A 19,461-nucleotide genomic window follows, 5' to 3' on the forward strand; every position below is an offset into this window, starting at 1 on the left:
GCAAAACAGGGAAATCCTCGATTAAAGAAAATATTCCCGATTAAAGAAAATGTCCCTAAATAAAGAAAATGTTTCATGAAAACAGGAATATATTACAAAAAGAACCCAGGATCTCTCTAAGTTACTGTGAAACGTAAGTGCAGTAAGTAATCAACAAGTTTGACTGTATGTAAATGTTTAATTAGCTGAAAACACTTGTACATGCCATGATTATTCCGAAAAAATTCCTCTACTCAAGTGGGTCATAAAAAGGTGCAAGTGAAAATCCTGTATTTGCTTTGGGTTTAGGATACTTGGGATTGGTGGGGAAGGCTACCTCTGCAATCTTTTTAATTAAACTTGCCAAAAAGAACTAAGAACTGTGCCTTCATATCAAAGAAGTGAATATATAACACAGACAGTAACTCAAGTTGTAACACCAGTAGCATTATTGCTATCCTGTACTCATTGCTGCTTCAAAACAAGAAAATATGTGGGCTTTAAGGATCCTTCTAATATACTTCCCACCACTTTGTTCATAACAACCGTGTTTATAACAATCTTCTTTTGATTTCTTACCTATTTTTCCCACTGCTTTGGTGTGCAAAAAGATACAGTCAGGTCTGTTACTACCATCTGTGTAAAATATTCAAGCTCCAAAGGGGGTAGAAGTTACAGACAGAAATGCTTGAAAAATATGTTTATAGTTAAACACTCAAACACTCCAAAACTCAGTAATATCAGAAACAGGTTTTACCAGGCAGCATTAGCAAGGCCATCATGTCATATTCACTAGGAGATCACCAAGGCCTTTATGTTGCTGAGAAAATAAAGCACTCAGGTAAGCTAATGTTTTTGGTTTTGGTTTTTCTTTTTTGCATTTCTCTATCACCTTCAGGCAGCCTTACAACATTTAACAAATGAAGTTCGCAAAAAATGTATACTCCCCTATTTTGAACATGGAGAACTGAAGCATAAAAGTGAGGTAAGCAGTGTCTGTGAAGTATTAATTTTCAGATGCCTAGACCATGATTTTTTTCATGACTCACATTAACTGTGTTCAGAACAGAGTTCCTACCAACTTCAGATGCGGCTGTGCATGCTAACCATCTCTACACAACAGATCACAGGCAATCCCTGTTTCCAGGGCTCTTGAAGCGAGTAGCTACAAAGAGTTGGTTAATGTGATGTGCCCACAACACAGAGGATTGTAATAGGATATCTGTGTAATATGCTACTAAAAACCCACTTCTCAGTGCAGTTTATCAAGACTGTTTCTTTGTATGCACCCCTCCTAACTTCCTAAACATCTTCCAGTTCTTGCAACAGATGGAGCAGGACTCCTGGTGACAAATCACCTAATTTATGGCCTGAGAACCTTATAAGGCAGGAAAAGGAGAATTGGACCTTGATTAAAAACTATGTTATAATGAAGGTTTCTGCTTTGTAGTATTCATTGGCACAATCAAAGATTTATTTTTAGTAAACCCCAATTTCGGTGTAGCTGTTTAAAACCAAAGGGTTCTCAAAGCATTTTTAGGTCATAAGGCAAATTGGAGAACAGAGGCACAGCAATGCCACTGAATGGCAGTGGAGCAGAGTGAAGTCAGCACAAGTAACCTGATAGTTTGCCAGATTGATATGATATCATTATTTATATGCTTAGTTATTGGTATTAGAGGTGTTTTGTCTAGTGTTTGCCAAGTAAGAACGAAAATTAGCAACATAAATAATAACATTTTCATATATATATAAATATGAATTGCTCAGTGATTACTTCACTGGTGAGCTTCTCATTGTACAATCACCATAATGGGATTTTAATGTTGTTTGTGCATGCAGTTTGCCATATAATAGCTGAAACTAAAACCAAACAAGAAAATCCACCACATCAATAGCCATTTGGGTGGACAACAGAGTTAGAACATGTAAGTCGCTTCCACATGCTATCTTTCAATTGACATTGATACTCAGTCTCTCTTCATTTCTCCCTTTGCAACTCTTCTCCCAGCCCTAGTGCTACCAAGCCTTCTTCTTGCTTTATTCCTTTACATGCTGCTGGTCCAGTTTTTGAACTAGATTCCTGATGCTCATCAGCAAAGAAGGTAGGGAAAGTCTCATGGAGCATCTGTGTCCTCACACCGCAGCATGCTTACTTCATGGATGCATGATTTGAATAGCACGGAGAGGGCAAATTCAGGATGATTTCTGTGTAAGCCATAAGAAAGAGCTGTGAAATACTGGGTACCTTCCTGAAAAATTGTAAACTCTTGAGTCAAGACTGGGAATTTTTCCTTCCCAGGATTGTGGATGTATCACATTTCTATGCCAAGGGTGCTGGAGATGCAACCTAGCTTCTCAGAGATGCTGGAAATTCCCTCCTTCTCCCCTCCACCCCGTTCATGGGAAGATCTGAAGCCCCCTCTAACCTGCTGAGACAGCTCTAGAGAATCTCAGTCCACTGAGAGTTCCCCAAGAAACCATTACTCTTCCCAGCGGGAACCCTAGGCCACCCTTGGGGCTGCTATTTCAGAGTAAGTAAGAGCAAGATCTCTGGGAAGAGGCAGTGGACAGGGTGGCAGGGGTTGTGGGCTGCAGTCGAATGAGCACTGGGCTCACCGCCCCAGGGCATGTGCGTTTGCCCTGAAGCTGTGTTCAGGGCCTCCCTGGGTGATGTTTCAAATCCAGCTTGTCTGTTGATGCTGTTGGGCTGAATCTTAAGTGAGAAAAATCATCACGCGCACACACACAGACCCGTGACCCTGGCCCAAAACAGCCTGGCTGGAGGTAGGACACAGACCTCAGCCTGGGATGTCTGGGCACAGGCTGCTCTCATGGGACATCTGGCCTTTGAGGCCGTTCTGGGTAAATCTCCCTGTAGGCCCTGCCAGGGGCCACCGTGCCCCCCCCCCCCAGCAGCTCTGTGCTGCTGGGCCTCCCCTGGCTTCCCCAGAATGCCTGAAGCTCAGAGCTTCATTCCCCCGCCCCTCAGGCCCTGCCTCGGCTGCGGGACAGCCCCAGGAGGGAGGGCCGTACCAGGCCAGGCCGGCCCCGGGAGGGCTGTACCAGGCCAGGCCAGCCCCTGGGACTCCAAGGGCAAGGGAGGGTATGGCAGCGCTACCAGCTCGCGTTGTGCTGCTCACCGGCTCCAACCGTGGCATCGGGCTGGAGCTGGTGAAGCAACTGCTGAGTGGGCCCCGGCCCCCTGCCTGGATCTTCGCAACATGCCGGGACCCCGAGGGGCCACGCGCCCAGGTCAGTGTGCAGTGCCGGGGCTGCGACCGCGGCCTGCTCTGCCTCAGCAGCAGTCGGGCCACAGGCAGCTGGGCCAGCAGGCAGCGCCTTCCAGTGCTGTTCAGCCTGGCCCAACTGTGGGACAGCCTTGGCTGCGGGACAGGCTGGGCTGTGGGTGGGACCCTAGCCGTGGTCAGACCCAAGCTGGGAGCCAGACTTGGCTGTGGGTGGTCCCCACCTGCAGTCAGACCCCTGCTGCAGGTTAGACTCGCCCAGGGGTCACACTCAAGTGTGAGTCAGACCCCAGCTGCAGCCTGGACTTGGCAAGCTGTGCATCGGGGGTGCTTCTGCATCAGGGTCAGGTATTGCACAGGTGTAGCTGCAGGCCCAGTGTACTGTGCTGCCCTTGGAGCTAGGGTGGGTGCTATATCTCCTCAAGGCAGCAGGCAGAGGAAAAGTGACCTGGAGCTGTACTGTTAGGCAGTCTGGAGGTGCACAATGCTCTGCCGTATGGGGCCCCGTGCTCCGAGCTCACTGGCTGGATGCAGTCATGTAGTGACTTCTGAACAAGTTGGCAGTATCTCTGGGCATGGGAAGTTGCTGTTAGTTACATAGAATCATAGAATCAGTAAGGTTGGGAAGAACCTCAGGAGATCATCTAGTCAAACCTCCCCACTCAGCAGGGTCACCTAGAGCATGTTAGACAGGGTTGCATCCAGGCGGGCCTTGAATATCTCCAGAGAAGGAGACTCCACAACCTCCCTGGGCAACCTCTTCCACTGCTCCATCACTCTCACAGTGAAGAAATTCCTGCTCACATTCAGGCGGAACTTCTTGTGTTCCATTTCTGCCCCCAAAACATGCTTAGATAACTTCAACCAAAAAAAAAAAAAATCATGTTCTGAATTACACAGGAATCTCATGCCTCTTGTGCACTGAGTGCTACCTGCAGTGCGTGTTTGATATCAAAGTCCCCTTGAAAGTCTCTTATGCAGCTGACAGAGGCAAGAAAAGAGAAAGCCCATACTCTCCTTAAACTCCTCTGCTGAGCTATTTGAGATTATATTGTCAGTGCTGCAACCAACCCTCCTCCTTTCCCCATGCATTGTAGCCGTTGGTTCAGCTTGCACAAAGTAGGGTCTGACTCTGTGGCAGCTGCAACTGTCTGATCTCATGGGAGTCACAGTGATGCTGCTCTTGGCAATTCTGTGATATGCTACTGATCACCACAAAATCAGGCAGTTGATGAGCTGACAGCCCATGGAGTCTGAAAGAGTCATGGGACTTTTCCTCCTCTGCTTTCCACCTCACTGAAATATGAGACACATACATGTTATTTTAGTAGAAAATCATGGGAACAAAGCACCATGATACTCCAGTTTCCTTTACTTCCACCAAGGCCAGTTTTGTTCTTCCTGCACATAGTCAGCTCCACTAAAATATCAGGAGAGACAACTGCTATGACATGGCAAGCTCTGGCTAATTTTTTGCTACCTCTTCTCACAACTTGGCCATGTGCAGGGGCCAGCACAGAGCATACGGGAAGCATACCTTGAAGAGTCCTTGGGATGGTGTGCTCTTCTCATGCCTGCTGCCTGCATTATTCTGACTTGTGAGTAGTCACAGTGCAGTGAAACTAAGGAACCCTGCTGCCAGCTCAGAGGCAAAGAACTGCTGCTGCTGCTGGTGCCCAAACTGAATGGGTGAAAGCTAGCTCAGGTCCCTCATTTTTGCCCCATTCTCTCAAAGGACTTGTTTGCAAGTCCCAGAGCTGATTTCTTCCAGAGGGTCACTGTGCATTGCTCTCAGGCACAGGATACTTGCTCTTTTAAACCTTGTACAGCTGAGGCAGGGTGAGGGCAGCATTTTTGAGGTGTTACTGAAGTCAGTCACCATGGGACCCAGAGAGTAGGGTGACCCTCCACCAGGTCAGAGCCACACTCACTCCTTCTGCCCCTTCATGGCTGGATCAGATTTTGGGGAATAGGTGGGGCTAGACTTACCCCAGGGAGCTGAGAGATTCTCGAGGTCAGCAGCTGGACAAAACACTTTATGAGAGGAAAAATGCCTGTTGGCCACTGCAAATTCTTTAGAAGTATTTTTTATCACTTTCTGTGCCCAGAGGGAATGTGGGAATGCAGACCCTGATGGTGAATCACAGAGCCCCAGGGAACAACTCTGCTCAGACCACCGCCAGGATCAGTGACTCTCTCACTCCACACTGGTAGGATGAGCGCAAGGGATTGCAGCAGCTTATGAAACATCACTGATTTGCATTTCCTCTCTCACATTCTCTGTGGGTTTGTCTGTTAGAGATTTTAAATAGTTATAAAAGATAATCATTACAGCCAGGTTGAACGTAGTGGTTTGATTTCAGTCATTTAAAACCTACTGTACTGGAAGAAGGCAAAAAGCTGTCAAGAATCACAAAGCTGAAAGTTTAATTTTGTATTTTATCCTTTTTGAAAAGGGCTTCTGAACCTTTTACCTTTGGGCAAAAGTAACCAATAAAAATTTGCAAAGTGCTTCATTTCACTTGAGTGGGCAAGATGTAGTGTCCAGAGCAGAATGGGTTCTGGGATTGTGCTATATGGATCTAGGTAAGACTTCCTCAACCTTCAAGCCTTTTGAGTCTGACAAGGCACTTAGGACAGTGCTCCTACCCTCTTTGGTCAGTGCTGCTGAACATGGCAAAACTCAGGGGCTGATGACCTAGGAGTACACAAACCATTCTTGGTCCAGGTCTGTGGAGCTCTTGCTCAGTCCTGCAGCTCCCTATTTATTTTAAACCTACTTTCTCAGGGTTTTCACAGACAAACTGTGTCATATGATAAAATATACTGTTTTAAGCCAATAACAAGAAAAAGAAGCGACAAATCTCCAGGTTCTTTTAGAGGAAGCATATGTTACTGTGTGTGTAATTCTTGTCCCTGCCCCATCTTCATGCGGATCTGTGTCTGGCATGTGTGTGAAGGTGCTTTAGGTGCAGACCCCACTGCTTCCTTCCATTGCTGCCTTCACGTTCATCATCCAGGCCCAGCTGTTCAGCAGGTGACAGCAGAGATTGGAACAGGCATGGATTTGCATAACCCACTGCTCTTTAGCTAAAAATACCTGAATGAAAATGCAGGGACAGTGAGTTGCTGGAGGTGACTACGATGCTTGTGGTGAGAAATGTTGAACAAATTGGAAAGCCAGGAACAGGACAATACAGGGGCTAGTCACCTGCAGCAGCAAGAATGATGCACAGCATCAGGAATGGCAGGAATGTACTCCTGCTCATTCCCAGACCTGTAACACTTCCAGCAGCCTCTGGGAGACTCTTCTGGTCTTATTGCCGGTTGGCTTGCGTCATTTCCCAGGTAAGCTGGTCCTTAATAATTTGTGCCCATCCTTTGCTGTGAATCTGGCTGTGTTGTGCATGTAGACCCAAGCAGCCTTTGAAAGAGTGGCCACAGCACCTTGCAGTTGTGACTGCAATTTGCTCTGCGCATGTGGCTATTGTGTCATGGAGCCTAGGAAATCCCTGAGCACCTAGACAAGCCCCATGTGCAGCCACTTACAAGTGTTGACTAATCTACTCCCTCTGGCCTGGGAGGAAGGCAAGGCCCTCTGCAAGATGTTTCTCTTAGGGTGGATGATGATTGGTACCCTGATTGTTTCTGTGTTTCCTTTTGTAGGAGCTGAGAGATCTGACATCTAGGCATCCAAATCTGGTTCTTGTGAAGCTGGGTAGGTGCACTCTGCCTCTGAGTGGACACATCACTGCTAGCCACAGAGGCCCCATTTTTTCCCTTCTCTCCCTTCCTCCCCACCTGCCAGCTCTGTATTGGGCTCCAGTTCTTAAGAGCTGCCCAACACTTAGGCTTCAAGTGCCACTGCCAAAAGCCTAGTTCCTCTGGACCTGCCTCAGCCTCTGCGTCTCCCTGCCCCCTCCATTCTCCATGGAGACCCTTTGTCATGTGGCCACGGGACTGGGAGACACTTGAGACTAGTCCTTGGCACTTGCAATTCCACTAGCAGAATTGTTGCTTCCTTGCACTTTGATGCAACTGAGTCATGTCGACCCCAAGTCTCAGATATGCCTGCAAGACTAGGGGGGCTTTAGGAGAAAGGCAGCTCCCTTGAAAAGTTGTGTGGCTGTCCCAGACCCTGCATGGGGCTATAGGTCCTGCAGAGCAGACCTGACAGGTCCGGTAGGACCTGACACGGCCCATGTGGGGACTGTTCCTCCTTCCACTTTGTCTGACGGCTCTTCAGAAATTATGTAAGGAGAAACTTTGTCCACTAATGGGAGGCCAGGGCTGCTAGTGCCTATCCTGACACAGCAGGGAAGGCACAGCAGCACTGTGCCACCACAGGCTTGTCTCCAGGGTGGCTTTGCCCTGTGAGATGCCCTTGAGGGGGCCCTTGGGCTGATGGTGGTGGGGCACCCTGAACTCATTCTATGGGATGAAGGAGACAGCTGTCGGACTTGTTGGAGCCTGTGGGTTTGAGAATGTTCTGAGATGGCTGCACAGCACCATCTGGTGTCCACAGATGGGAGATCACAACGGTCAGGACGCAGAGTTGTTCAGTGTTGTCTCCTGCTGGGCGCCTTGGATGGACCCTGGATGCAGAGGTTACAAAAATACCTAGCATTCAAAAATCAGATGTCCCTCTAGCAGGGGTGGTGGCTGGTCAAGCCTTTTTCTCAAGCACTCCTGCTAAGCCCAGTCAAGATGAACCTGTTGATGACCAGCTGTAAGTGGTGCCAGGAGCAGCTCTTTTTGTCAGGTTGTGCTGTCACATGTGTGAGAGTGGGCAGTCCTGGGGATTCATTCCTCTGCACCAGGAGCCCAGTTTGAAGCCCTCCCCTGTATGGAAGGGTGCAACCAGCACTGGACAAGCCTGTTAGCATCTTTGGCCTCTGTGATTGGCTCTCCCAGGAGAGCAGGTGTTGCTGTAGGACAGGCACTGCTTTAGGATTGCAGCCTGTGCAGCAGACCCAGGGCAGTCTGAGTGTGCCATGGTCTGGCCATCCACCATGACTTGAGTAAGGGCCAGGCTGGTTCCTCTGCCCAAAAAACTCCAGTCTGCGGTTTCCACAGGAGCATCCATCACTGAGCATTGTTGGTCCGCAGTCAGCCCCAAGACTCCTCTGGCTCTACAAGGAAATGGAGACATCCCCGCCTGTGGTGGTGGAATATCAGGTCAGCCATGGCTCTCAAACGCTGTCCTCTGTCTCTGCAGATGTTGCAGATCCCTCAGCCATTATCAATGCAGTGAAGATCGTGGAGGGGAAGCTGAATGGCGCAGGCCTGAATCTGCTGATAAACAATGCTGGCATTTATGCCCCAGTGACGCTGGAGACAGTGGACTCTGAAGAGATGATAAGGGCATACAAGACCAATGCAGTGGGGCCACTGCTGATGGCCCAGGTAACACTGGGGCAGAAGTCACCACAGAGGGGGAATTTGGCCCAGCTGAGCGTAGCTGGGTCTGTAGCCTGAGATACAGAGAGCATGGCTGCATGCACATCTCTGGAGGAGCGTGCAGCTGATTGAGACCTGGAGAGGGACAGCACAGACCCTGCAGGACAAACTGCCTTTGTTTCTCTGGTGCTACAGAGTCAGAATATTATGCACCATTTCTCTGTGGTGAAATCAAAGCCAGGGCAGGGAGCTAAACTGCATCTTTGTGCTTCACCCTGACAGCAGCTTCTGTGGTGCAGGAGCTTCCCCCTTGGTACTGGAGCCATTTGGCAGGGAGTCTGGGCCTGGCTTCCATTTCCTATGTCTTTGGCCACACACCTCTTTGCTGTGGTCATGGTAGAGATCCCAGACTACTCTGCAAAGGGCCCTGGGATGGAGGGGGCAGGGCCACTGCAGCAGAACACCCTGGCTCCCACTGTTCCTCCTCATCCTCCCTGCTACAGAGAAGCTGAGCTGCAGTTGCCAGAAGTGGGGCTAGTTCAAGGCAAAGGAACCCCATGATGCTGCTTCTCCTCAGGCATTCCTTCCCCTGCTGAAGAAGGCTGCCCAGGACAGCACAGAGAAGGGACTGAGTTGCAGCAAGGCAGCCATCATCAACATCTCCACCATTATGGGGTCCATCCAGAAAACATCTGAGTCCTTCTGCAAGCCTGTCATCTCCTATCGCTGCAGCAAGGTATGGAGACCAGCAACCTGCCTGCCCTCAGAGGCTCAGCAGGAGCAAGAGCTAGCTCTTGCCAGGCCTGGTCTCTTGGCAGCACCTGAGTTTGTGACATGGAGGGGCTTAACTGCACCAATTGCAACCTGAGCTCTCTGGGCATCTCTGTGCGCAGCCCCCACCTGGCCACTGCTCACTAAAGGAAGACACATGCTCTGCCTTGTCTCTTGGAGACCTGGCATTGGATTTTCTCCTTTACTTTGAGGCAAAAATTGGAGTGGAGCCTGGTGTGTGGCACTTTCTACTGCTAAGCACTGCTTGCTGCTTATGCTCCCTTCCTTTTCCAGGCTGCCCTCAACATGCTTACCAAGTGCCAGGCTCTGACCTATGGGGAAACCGGAATCCTCTGCGTGGCGCTTCACCCTGGCTGGGTGAAAACCGACATGGGCACCCAGGAGGTAGGTTCTGACTGGGCAGGGGTGAGGGGGCCCACATACAGGATCCAGCCCAGGAAACTCACATTCATGCTTGAGCTGTCTCAGGTTGCCAAGACTGCTATTGGGAGGAGGGATGCATGTGAGAAGGAGCTGCCTGCTAGGCCACAAATTGCCTGGGTCTGTGCTAGGGCTCTGTAGAGCCTGTATGCACTAACCAAGAAATATTTCACTGTAAGGGCACGGCAGGAAATAACATCAGCACATGTCCTGTGCCAAGGTGGCACATCCAGGGCTAGTAGAAGATCTGTTTAGGAGGGTAGAGGCTTTGGACAGCAGAGCAGAGAACCTGGATTCAGTGGAGCAGGGGTGAACAGAGCAGCACTTTCCTACCCTGCACCACCTTCCTCTGAGAGCTGCAGGCCCAGGAGGTCTCCAGTTATCCTGTTCACACTGCAGGATTCGTGTTTTGGGGAGGGCTGTCACTGCAGCCCTGGAGGTTTGAGAAGCCTGCATGTAGCATCACACTTGCAGCAGGATGGCCTGCTTAGATGGCCTGCTTGACTAAGCTGTTGTACATGGTCCCTGCTCACAAAGTCTGCAGCTAGTTTCCTAGCCCAGGCCACCTCTCTGAGCTGCCAGTGAGTGTGTGGTACCTGCTACCCTCTCACATAACTGACCTGTCCCACCTTCTGCGGTTCTCACACTGAGTTGGGGCAGAAGGAGCCTTGCTGTGGATGTGCATAAGCTGAGTGAGTGCTGGTGGATGGCCAGCGATGGCTATAGCATCTCAGTCCTGCTCCTCACCCATGCCTTTTGCTGGATCATTGCAGGCTGACCTGACAGTGGACAAAAGTGTGCGGGGGCTGCTGTCTGTACTGCCGATTCTGTCTGAGAAGCACAGCGGGAGCCTGCTCAACTGGGAAGGCAAAGCTATTCCTTGGTGAGAGGCAGCACAGCCTGCCCCTGCAAGAGACCACACAATGCCAGGAGACTCTAGGTATACTGAATCTCCTGCTCAGCCCTCTGTGGCCTTCAAGTAAGCTGCCTGGGATGGACCACCCCACCCCAGGCACGTGGGACAGTCTGTGATCCCTGTGTTGGAGTTACTAATAAACATAGTGCAACCAATAGTACCTGTGCCTTCTCTCACCTGCAGTGTCCCTGCCAAGGCTGTCTCTACCCTAGCCTGAAGCTGGCCCCTGCAAAAAATAATCTGGCATTATAGCAGTCTGTCTGCCTTGCCTTGGGGTGCTCTGAACACAAGAAAGGTCCAGGAGCAATTTAACTAGCACAAAGCCCTATTACCTTCCACGGCCACTGAGTGCATATGGCTCAGCCTGGTTTCTCCATGCCTCCACCAAAGCCTGCCACCAGCACAGGCTCTTTGCTGCAGACTTCTTGGAGGGTCTTTGAGTTAGACTCAAGGTCCTTGAGAACGGCTTTGGGGCTAGAATGAGAAGCATGTTATATCACCATGCTCCCGTTTTGCAGTTTCAGGCTACCATTCATTCCAGTATCAGAGCCACAACTGGGTGCAGTACCCCTGGCTGAAGGAAGTTCAGTCCTATTGGGAAGTACAGCATGGAAATGGCTTCTGCCATCTACCTTAATAGCATCTACCTTAAAAACTGACTTTCTGCAGCAGATAGGGCTTCTCCATGAGTTGTACAGCCCTGGACATCATGAATTTGCCCAGGATGTGGTACCACCCCCAAAGAAAAGGATTTGGGGGGCAATACTTGATTTTCCCAGCTTCAGAAAGCTGGAGAGCCCTTCCCCTGCCTGCAACTTCTGGGAAGAGCTTTTTCCTGGGGAGGATCTTGGGGAAAAAGAGCTGGGGACTCCTTCAAAACCAGGCCAAGTTTCAGGTACATAGAACTACCTGGATTGCAGGAGAGGAAAGCCCAGAGTTCTCTACTGCTGCTTCTTCCAGAGGCTACCACATCTGGCTAATCTTGAGATGTGGCTGAAGCATTGCTCTCCCTCTGGTCCTGGGCTTCTCTGGGGTCATACCTTCTCTGCAGAAGGGATGCGGACTCCCCTCACAGGCACACAGAGCATGAGGGGCAGATTGCTGGGCTGAGGCCTTGGCTCTGCCCTGCTGAGGTGAGCTGACAAGCTCTGGAACAGGCTTGCCCCTCCCTCCCAGGTGAGTCACAGGCGGTGAAGAGGTTTTCCTCACTTGGTTTGGATCCTCCCAAGCCACTGGCAATTTGGCAGCCTAACGGTTGGGAAGGGGGACAGCAGGGACGACTTGCAGCCTGAGCCACAGCCCATGCCTGGGAATCTGGTGCTGTGCATCACATGGGCTATCCTTGCTTTGCTACAGGGATGAAGTTCCTATGGCTGCAGGTAGCAATGCTGCCAGATCTCGTGGGCTTGTGTCCATGGCTCCATGTACTGTGTTTCCAGCAGTCCCAGGCAGTCATGGTGCCCAGCCAGGCATGGAAGGAGAGGCAAACTGCCCCTACCAAGTTCAGGGGTGTTAGGACCACCTCTGGATGGAGAAGGAATCCCTTATTTTGCAGGCACTTTCTCAGGCAAAAGGATGCTTTCTTTCCAGAAAACAGGAGCCAGGAGGCCTGGATTCCAGCCCTGTTCTTTCCCAGAACTGGGGCTCTACTTCTCTATCCCTATCATGGGGCTAATGCCAACTCCTACAGAAGTACAGAAGCACTCCTGTCCTAGTTGATCCACACAAGCTAGCTGGAGCCCAGCCAGCTGCTGTGGGCTGGCTCCATGCCTATCTTCCCCATGTTTATCTCATCCTGTGAATTTTCTCCCTCTTGCCTCACATCATGTGCTAAGCACTGGTAGGGAGGGCTATGCTAGGGATTCCACCACTGCTTGCAGGCATTTTATCACCTGTGACCCCACTCTGATACCCAACATCATTGCCAGCCCCAGGAGACAGATGCAGCTTCTCTCCTGGCCAAACATGGAGAAATGGGATTGATAGAAGGTGGGACAGGCTCCATCAGCTCCACTGCTGGGACTGTCTGCAATGATGGTGATGGTGAGCACTAGGGCATAAAATGGCTGCCCATGAGCCATGGCAGTGGGGTTTTGGCTAAGCCTGGGCAAAATGCTAGAGGCTGGCAAATTGATGAGCACCTCTGTCATCATCCCCACTGGGAATGGAGACATCCCAGCACAGGCAGGTCTTCTGGGAAGTTGGCAGCCCTGTGTGCTCCAGGAGAGCCCAAGCCAGGAGTAGGAGGTATGGGAAGCTGTGTAGATGAAGCCTATTCTTGCACTTCTAGAAGCTTGGCTGCTGGGGATGAGAACAAGCCTCAAGGCAGTGTTACGTGTTGAAGTACCCTGAGCAATTGCCTGTAGGAAGCCCAGCCCAGCAGAGTCTTCCATTCTGGCACTTGGACATCCCCTGTGCAGCAGGTGAATTGCCAGTCCCATTGGCCCCAGTTTTCAAGTAAACAGGAGACTAGGGCGAGTGCTACTCAGACTCTGTCCCCCATCATGTCTTCCAGGGAAACCAGAAACCTCTTCTCCCAACAAGGAGTCACCTCTGGGTGCTTTGTCATACCAAGGTAGGCCAGCTGCTCCCCAAGTCTTACACTCGGTTCATCCCAGGGAGCTGGGACTTGTCCAGAGCTGAGTTTCCAAAGGCTATGCCAGTCATGGTACCTCAGAGACCAGGGATGCCCAAATACTTTGCTCTGGGATGCATGTTCACTGGAAAGACCAGAAAGAGGCTAGATCTTCTGCTCAAATGCTTACCAAGTGGTGTTGACTTTTCCTTTGCTCTTGTTCTGAGTGTTTGTGCTTTATGCAGCTGATTATATCCCCATTTCCTCTCCTGCCTGATGTTTCCTGCCTTTAATCCCTTTTGCTCGCTTTCCCTTTGTGTTTGGGCTTTTCTCCCAGCTCTGGGCGGTGTCAGATCTTGGTGGTCCCCTGGCCCACAGTGATGGGCAAGGGGCACTGAGGCTGGTCACATACTCATGGCCTCTCCACTCAGCTACACTCCCTCTCCAGGACAGGAACAGAGCTTATGAGGAAGGATGTCCTGCTGGACCTTGTCCTAACCAGTAAAGAAGAACAGGTTAGAAATTTGAAGGTTGGGGGCAGCCTTGGCTGCAGTGACCATGAGATGGTGGAGTTGGTGACCAGACATGATGGTCTTTCACACAGGATCATGCATGGAAGAAGTAAGGCAATAAGCAGGATTGCAACCCTGGACTTCAGGAGAGCGGACTTTGGCCTCTTCAGGGTCCTAGTTGAAGTAATCCCATGGGTTACCCAGCTGGGAGGAGTGGCCAATACACCTGAGGGCTGTGCTGCCATTCAGAGAGACCTGGACAGGCTGGAGAGCTGGGTGGAGAGGAACCTCATGAGGTTCAACAAGGGCAAGTGCAGAGTCCTGCACCTAGGGAGGAATAATCCCATGCACCAGTACAAGTTGGGGGCTGATCTGCTGGAGAGCAACTCTGCAGAGAAGGATCTGGGGGTGCTGGTGGATGACAAGTTGACCATGAGCCAGCAATGTGCCCTGGTGGCCAGGAAGGCCAATGGTCTCCAGGGGTGCATTAGGAAGAGTGTTGCCAGCAGGTCAAGGGAGGTGGTCCTGCCTCTCTGCTCAGCACTGGTGAGGCCTCCTCTCGAGTACTGCATCCAGTTTTGGGTTCCCCAGTACAAGAGAGACATGGAGCTACTGGAGAGAGTGCAGCGCAGGGCTATGAGGATGATCAGAGGGCTAGAGCACCTGCTCTCTGAGGAACGGCTGCGAGAGCTGGGCCTGTTTAGCCTGGGGAAGAGAAGCCTGAGAGGGGATCTTATCAATGTGTGTAAGTACCTGAAGGGAGGGTGTCAAGGGGATGGGGACAAACTCTTCTCAGTTGTCCCATGCAACAGAACAAGAGGCAATGGGGCAAAAACTGAACGACAGGAAGTTCCGCCTGAATGTGAGCAGGAATTTCTTCACTGTGAGAGTGATGGAGCAGTGGAAGAGGTTGCCCAGGGAGGTTGTGGAGTCTCCTTCTCTGGAGATCTTCAAAGCCCGCCTGGATGCAACCCTGTCTAACATGCTTTAGGTGACCCTGCTTGAGCAGGGGGGTTGGACTAGATGATCTCCAGAGATCCCTTCCAAACCTACCCATTCTGTGATTCTGTGAACAGATTTCTTACTCAGTATGCCCACAGTTTCATCCTTCATCTGTGTCTGCCCTTTCTGGACCCTGTTGTGTTGTGGAAGGATGACTGGCAGTACCAGTACTTTAGTGGCAGTGAGAGACAGCAAGGGCTGTGGCTGAGCATTCTTGGAAAACCCACTGCCGTGTGCCACCTCATGCACCATCCTTTAACAGGACTCAGAGTAGGCACATGAAGGATAAGCTCTTTCAGGCCATCAAGTACTCTGTAGAAGTAAGCTGGGAGAGAGCAAGGATGACTCAAGATCCATCTGCTTTTAGCAGCTAAAAGCAGGGTTTCCCTAGCATGTCTCTAATTTGAAGTTGTTGGTTGGGAGCAGATTAGATCAAGAGTTTTGCCCTGCCTCTAACAGGCACATCAGCACTGAGGACCCAGCTCCAAAGTAATCAAAGAATTTCTCCTCCCAGCTGATGGTTGCACCTGCAGTGCAGAAATAAAAAGAAGAAACGATGCTGCAGAGTTCCCCAAAGTAGCCGGGAGTACACACCTCCAAAGCACCTCTTCCTGTTCCTAATGGGGAACAGCAAAGAGATGATGGTGAGAGTCCAGCCTCCTCACAGCCAGGTCCTAGATCTAGAGGGGCTGCAGTCACAGGAGAAGTTGACAGGTTTGCAGAGCATCCTGAAGCTGAAACCAAGGTCCCAAGAAAAACAACCTGTTGGAAGAGACAGACAGTGGGGATGACACTGAGGAGCTTGGTCACCATCGCAGGCAGATGCTAGGGAATGATGGGAATGTGGGGAAATCTGGACCACAATCTGGAGGGGTCCTTTATATGGGGGCTATACAGGGCCTGTCTCCCCCAGCCCCACTGGCATCCTGAATTAAGCAAGCCCCTCCATCATCCCCCACAAGGCAGAGCAGTTCTGGCTGTCCTGTCAAGCCCTGTGGGCTGCAAGATTGTCTGGGAGCAATCATGTCTATCTGCTCTGGTGAGCCCAGTGCTGATCGAAGACCCAGGGACTGACTTCAGGGAACACCTTACTATCAGGAAAGACCATTTTCCAGGCCTTCCATCAGCTGTAGCCCAGGAGCCACTGGCAAAGATTGTTGCTCTAGGAGCTGTGGTCAGAAATGCCCATGGGGTTGGGACTGCAGTGGGAAGGACATAGGGAGCCCCAGAGCAAACATCCAGGGCAGAGATCTGGGGCTCTGGATCAGCACAAGACTATCTTAGAGAGATGGCATCCCATATAAGAGTGGGGAGAACAGTACATGGCAGAACCCTTGTGAAAGCAAAGCCAGTTCCAGGAAGAGATGAGTGAAAGAGACTGGGAAGGAAAAAAGGCTGTTCCTATGACATGGATCTGACTGCCATGGCTGTGTGGGAGGTGGAACAGCAGACAGGAGGAAGGTCAGAAATGGCCAGTACATGAGGAAGTGCTGGGAGATGCAGCCCAGCAGGCAAGAGGAGCGATGACCAGTGTAACCAAGGCAGCTGGTCTGAGCAGCTCTGGATGCAGCAGACCTCAGCCAGGAGGGTAAGGACAAGGAATATGGGCAGACATAACTGCAGGAACCTCAGCCAGGACCTGGAATCCCACTCATGTGAGGTTGCGCCTTCTTCCAGCTGGAACGGCTCTTCATTCTGCCAAGGTGTGGACATTGTCCATAGCATGGGCTAGCAGGATACGCACAGTGCGGATGACTCTGCACTGGGAAGCACCTCATGTGTGTGGCTCAGAGTCCCAGGTAATCATTCCCAGAGCTGCAATCCTGGGGTCCAGCAGAAAAGTAGACTTTCTACATTGCTTGAAATGTGGGCATGACCTGGGCCCTGGTGCCTGATGTGGCAGCAAGGCTGGGAAAAGCAGAGAAGGGTGCTAGGGCACAGGGCTACCATGAGAGCACTAGGACCTGGCCCAGATGCATACTGCATGCTGATGGGAGGAAGCACATCTTGGTCCCTGCGGTAAAAGAGCTGCCAAAGAGGTTGAGTGAGGCCAGCAGATAACATGCTGAGGCTTCCTCCTGCACTGCTGCAGCTGGGGCCAGGGTTACTCAGCCACTATCAGGCTCTGCAAGGCACATGTGCATCCCCTCTTCCTCTCACGGTATTATTGTTAGCTGGGAGGAAGCAGCTCACCAAATCCCACCTCAGGTTTAACCCACTGCTGCCCAGCCTGCTGCTCTCTGCTCCATTTATCCAGAGCTGGGAAGGGTTCCCAGCTACCCTGGCAGGTCGCTACAAAGCCTGTTGCTGGATCAGTAGCAGAAGCTTACTTCGGGCCTTACCTCCCTGGGGCCCAGTAGCACCCTCATGGCAGGTCTCCCCCAAGTCTTCCAAGGGTGGGCTTGTTAGTCTATCCCCCAGGTACCCTTGCAAGGAAAGATGCTTGTGCTTTTTTCTTTCTGTAGGGAGAGGAGTTCCTGAAGGATTTACTTGTGTGTGTTTCTCGCCTTGTTTTTCTCTCTATCGTAGCTAGTTGAATCCTGCCTGCTGCTTCATCTGGAAGCCTCCCTGGCCAGCTGGAGAGGCACCACAGTGGCGACAGCTTTACATTGAGCATGCCCAACTTTGCACAGATTTAATTTAATATTTCACAAACAGTTTGGAGAAAAGCTCTTTTGAGGAAGAAAATTGTAACACTTCACCTGCTTCATTTAAAGAGACAGGACATACCTGGACTGTACCGGCCTTTACTACCTACCACTTCTTGGATAAACAAAGATCAGATACCATTTGAGGAACTTTCTCTAAGCCACCTCATCCTCCTGCAACTGAATAGTGCCAGATTTGTTTCCCCTTTCTTGTCTGCTGGGGAAGAAGGCTCGGTGACCCCATGAGCACAGCTTACCTTCTACACTGTGGCTGTATAGTCCCAGTGCTGGCCACTGTGGAGCTGCATTTCTTAAGCATCGGTGTCCATGTGGCTGAGGCCAAGCAGAAGCAGAGGTATGTTACCTGGGCCTGTGAGGGTTGTCATGGAGCTGCTCTGGGCCACTGCCTCCCCAGTGATGTGCCAAAGCAGCATCACTGAATCTGAATCTAGCATATGTGGGTTGCAGCAGGATGTTTGTCCTCCCTCACACCTCCTTTTGCAGCCAGAGGGAGGCTAGCACAGCTGGAAGAGCCATGCCTTTGCCACCAGCATGCTAGCACAGCCCATAGTGCCACAAAGGGGATGGTGCTGCTAGACCAGGCCTTTGGTACCCCTCTTCACCCAGCATCACAGGATGCAGACTAGCACTGGCAGACAGGCTGGCTGAGTCACTGCTGACACAACCATGGGCCTCTGCTTCCAGCACTTGCTCTCTGCCAGGGCTGAGAAATTGCCTGACTCCAGGGCTGGGACCTGCCAGTTCAACCTTGGTGACCCACACTTGCTGGCCCACCTAGCTGAGCCACCCTGCATCCTGCGGCTAAGAGCCCTCAGCAGTCCGAGCTGGGACATGAGGAAGTCTTGGGGCTGGGCAGCTCAGGGGAGAGGTGCAAGCAGCCCAAGGAAATGATCCAGGCTCTGGCCTTGGCCCACATAGGGGACTCCTGCTTGGGAGAGCCCTGCCACACAGGTCAGCTCGGCTCTGTAGGGTCCTGCTGTTCTGTCAGTTGCAAGTCAGCCCTTCCCTGTGGGAGCAGAGACCCATACAGGGCACAGCAGTGCAGATCTCTCCTGTGATCACTGGTGCTGCTTTCCCCCTAGCACCTGCCAGGCCTGAATTTCCTGCTGTTGCAGGATGAGTTTCCAGGTGGCTGCACCCTGAGTTGGCGCTGTGCCAAGCTGCCAGGAGGCCTGTCCTGAGCCATGTGTGTGCACTGGAGGCCATCTGGACAGCAGATAGAGTTAAATTGTCCAGAGCATGCCACAGGCTGGGACAGCCCCCAGGCCTCTCACCTGCCAGGGCTCAGCCCCAAAGCAGGGTATGGCCCGTGACATCAGGGTGGTTGTCCCCCCCTACACATCCCTTGATCCCTAGGACATCACCACCCAAATGCCTCTGTGTGATCCCCCTGCAAACCTGAGGACTGCACAGATGTTCCCAGAGACCAGGGTATTCATCCATGCAGCCCGGCACTTCTCCACATGCATGGACCTAGATGTGTGGACCAGATTCTCATGACCTGGATGAAGGGACACAGTGCCTCCTCAGCAAGTTTTCTAATGATACCAAGCTGGGAGGAGTGGCTGATACACCTGAGGGCTGTGCTGCCATTCGGAGAGACCTGGACAGGCTGGAGAGCTGGGTGGAGAGAAATCTCATGAGGTTCAACAAGGGCAAGTGCAGAGTCCTGCACCTAGGGAGGAATAATCCCATGCACCAGTACAAGTTGGGGGCTGATCTGCTGGAGAGCAACTCTGCAGAGAAGGATCTGGGGGTGCTGGTGGATGACAAGTTGACCATGAGCCAGCAATGTGCCCTGGTGGCCAGGAAGGCCAATGGTCTCCAGGGGTGCATTAGGAAGAGTGTTGCCAGGAGGTCAAGGGAGATGGTCCTGCCTCTCTGCTCAGCACTGGTGAGGCCTCCTCTCGAGTACTGCATCCAGTTTTGGGTTTCCCAGTACAAGAGA

General features: G+C 51.4%; 1 protein-coding gene across 1 annotated transcript; it reads left to right on the top strand.

Moving 5' to 3' along the window:
- Nucleotides 1-3,058: 3,058 nt before the first annotated feature.
- LOC134146099 (C-signal-like) lies at nucleotides 3,059-10,912 on the top strand. Its single transcript, XM_062586298.1, has 6 exons — nucleotides 3,059-3,234; nucleotides 6,894-6,945; nucleotides 8,446-8,633; nucleotides 9,205-9,363; nucleotides 9,693-9,803; nucleotides 10,613-10,912. Exons 1-6 carry the CDS (start codon nucleotides 3,088-3,090, stop codon nucleotides 10,724-10,726), a joined length of 771 nt encoding a protein of 256 aa, XP_062442282.1. The 5' UTR covers nucleotides 3,059-3,087; the 3' UTR covers nucleotides 10,727-10,912.
- The last annotated feature ends 8,549 nt before the right edge of the window (nucleotides 10,913-19,461 follow it).

The sequence above is a fragment of the Rhea pennata genome, chromosome 13 (assembly GCF_028389875.1).
Source record: "Rhea pennata isolate bPtePen1 chromosome 13, bPtePen1.pri, whole genome shotgun sequence".
NCBI lineage: Eukaryota > Metazoa > Chordata > Aves > Rheiformes > Rheidae > Rhea > Rhea pennata.

Bases quoted from the DNA above. Each gene is read 5' to 3' on its own strand.
- LOC134146099 (XM_062586298.1), top strand. From the start codon at position 3,088: ATGGCAGCGCTACCAGCTCGCGTTGTGCTGCTCACCGGCTCCAACCGT. The intron at 3,235-6,893 runs GTCAGTGTGCAG...TTCCTTTTGTAG, and splicing joins CCGAGGGGCCACGCGCCCAG to GAGCTGAGAGATCTGACATC. The intron at 9,804-10,612 runs GTAGGTTCTGAC...GGATCATTGCAG, and splicing joins CCGACATGGGCACCCAGGAG to GCTGACCTGACAGTGGACAA.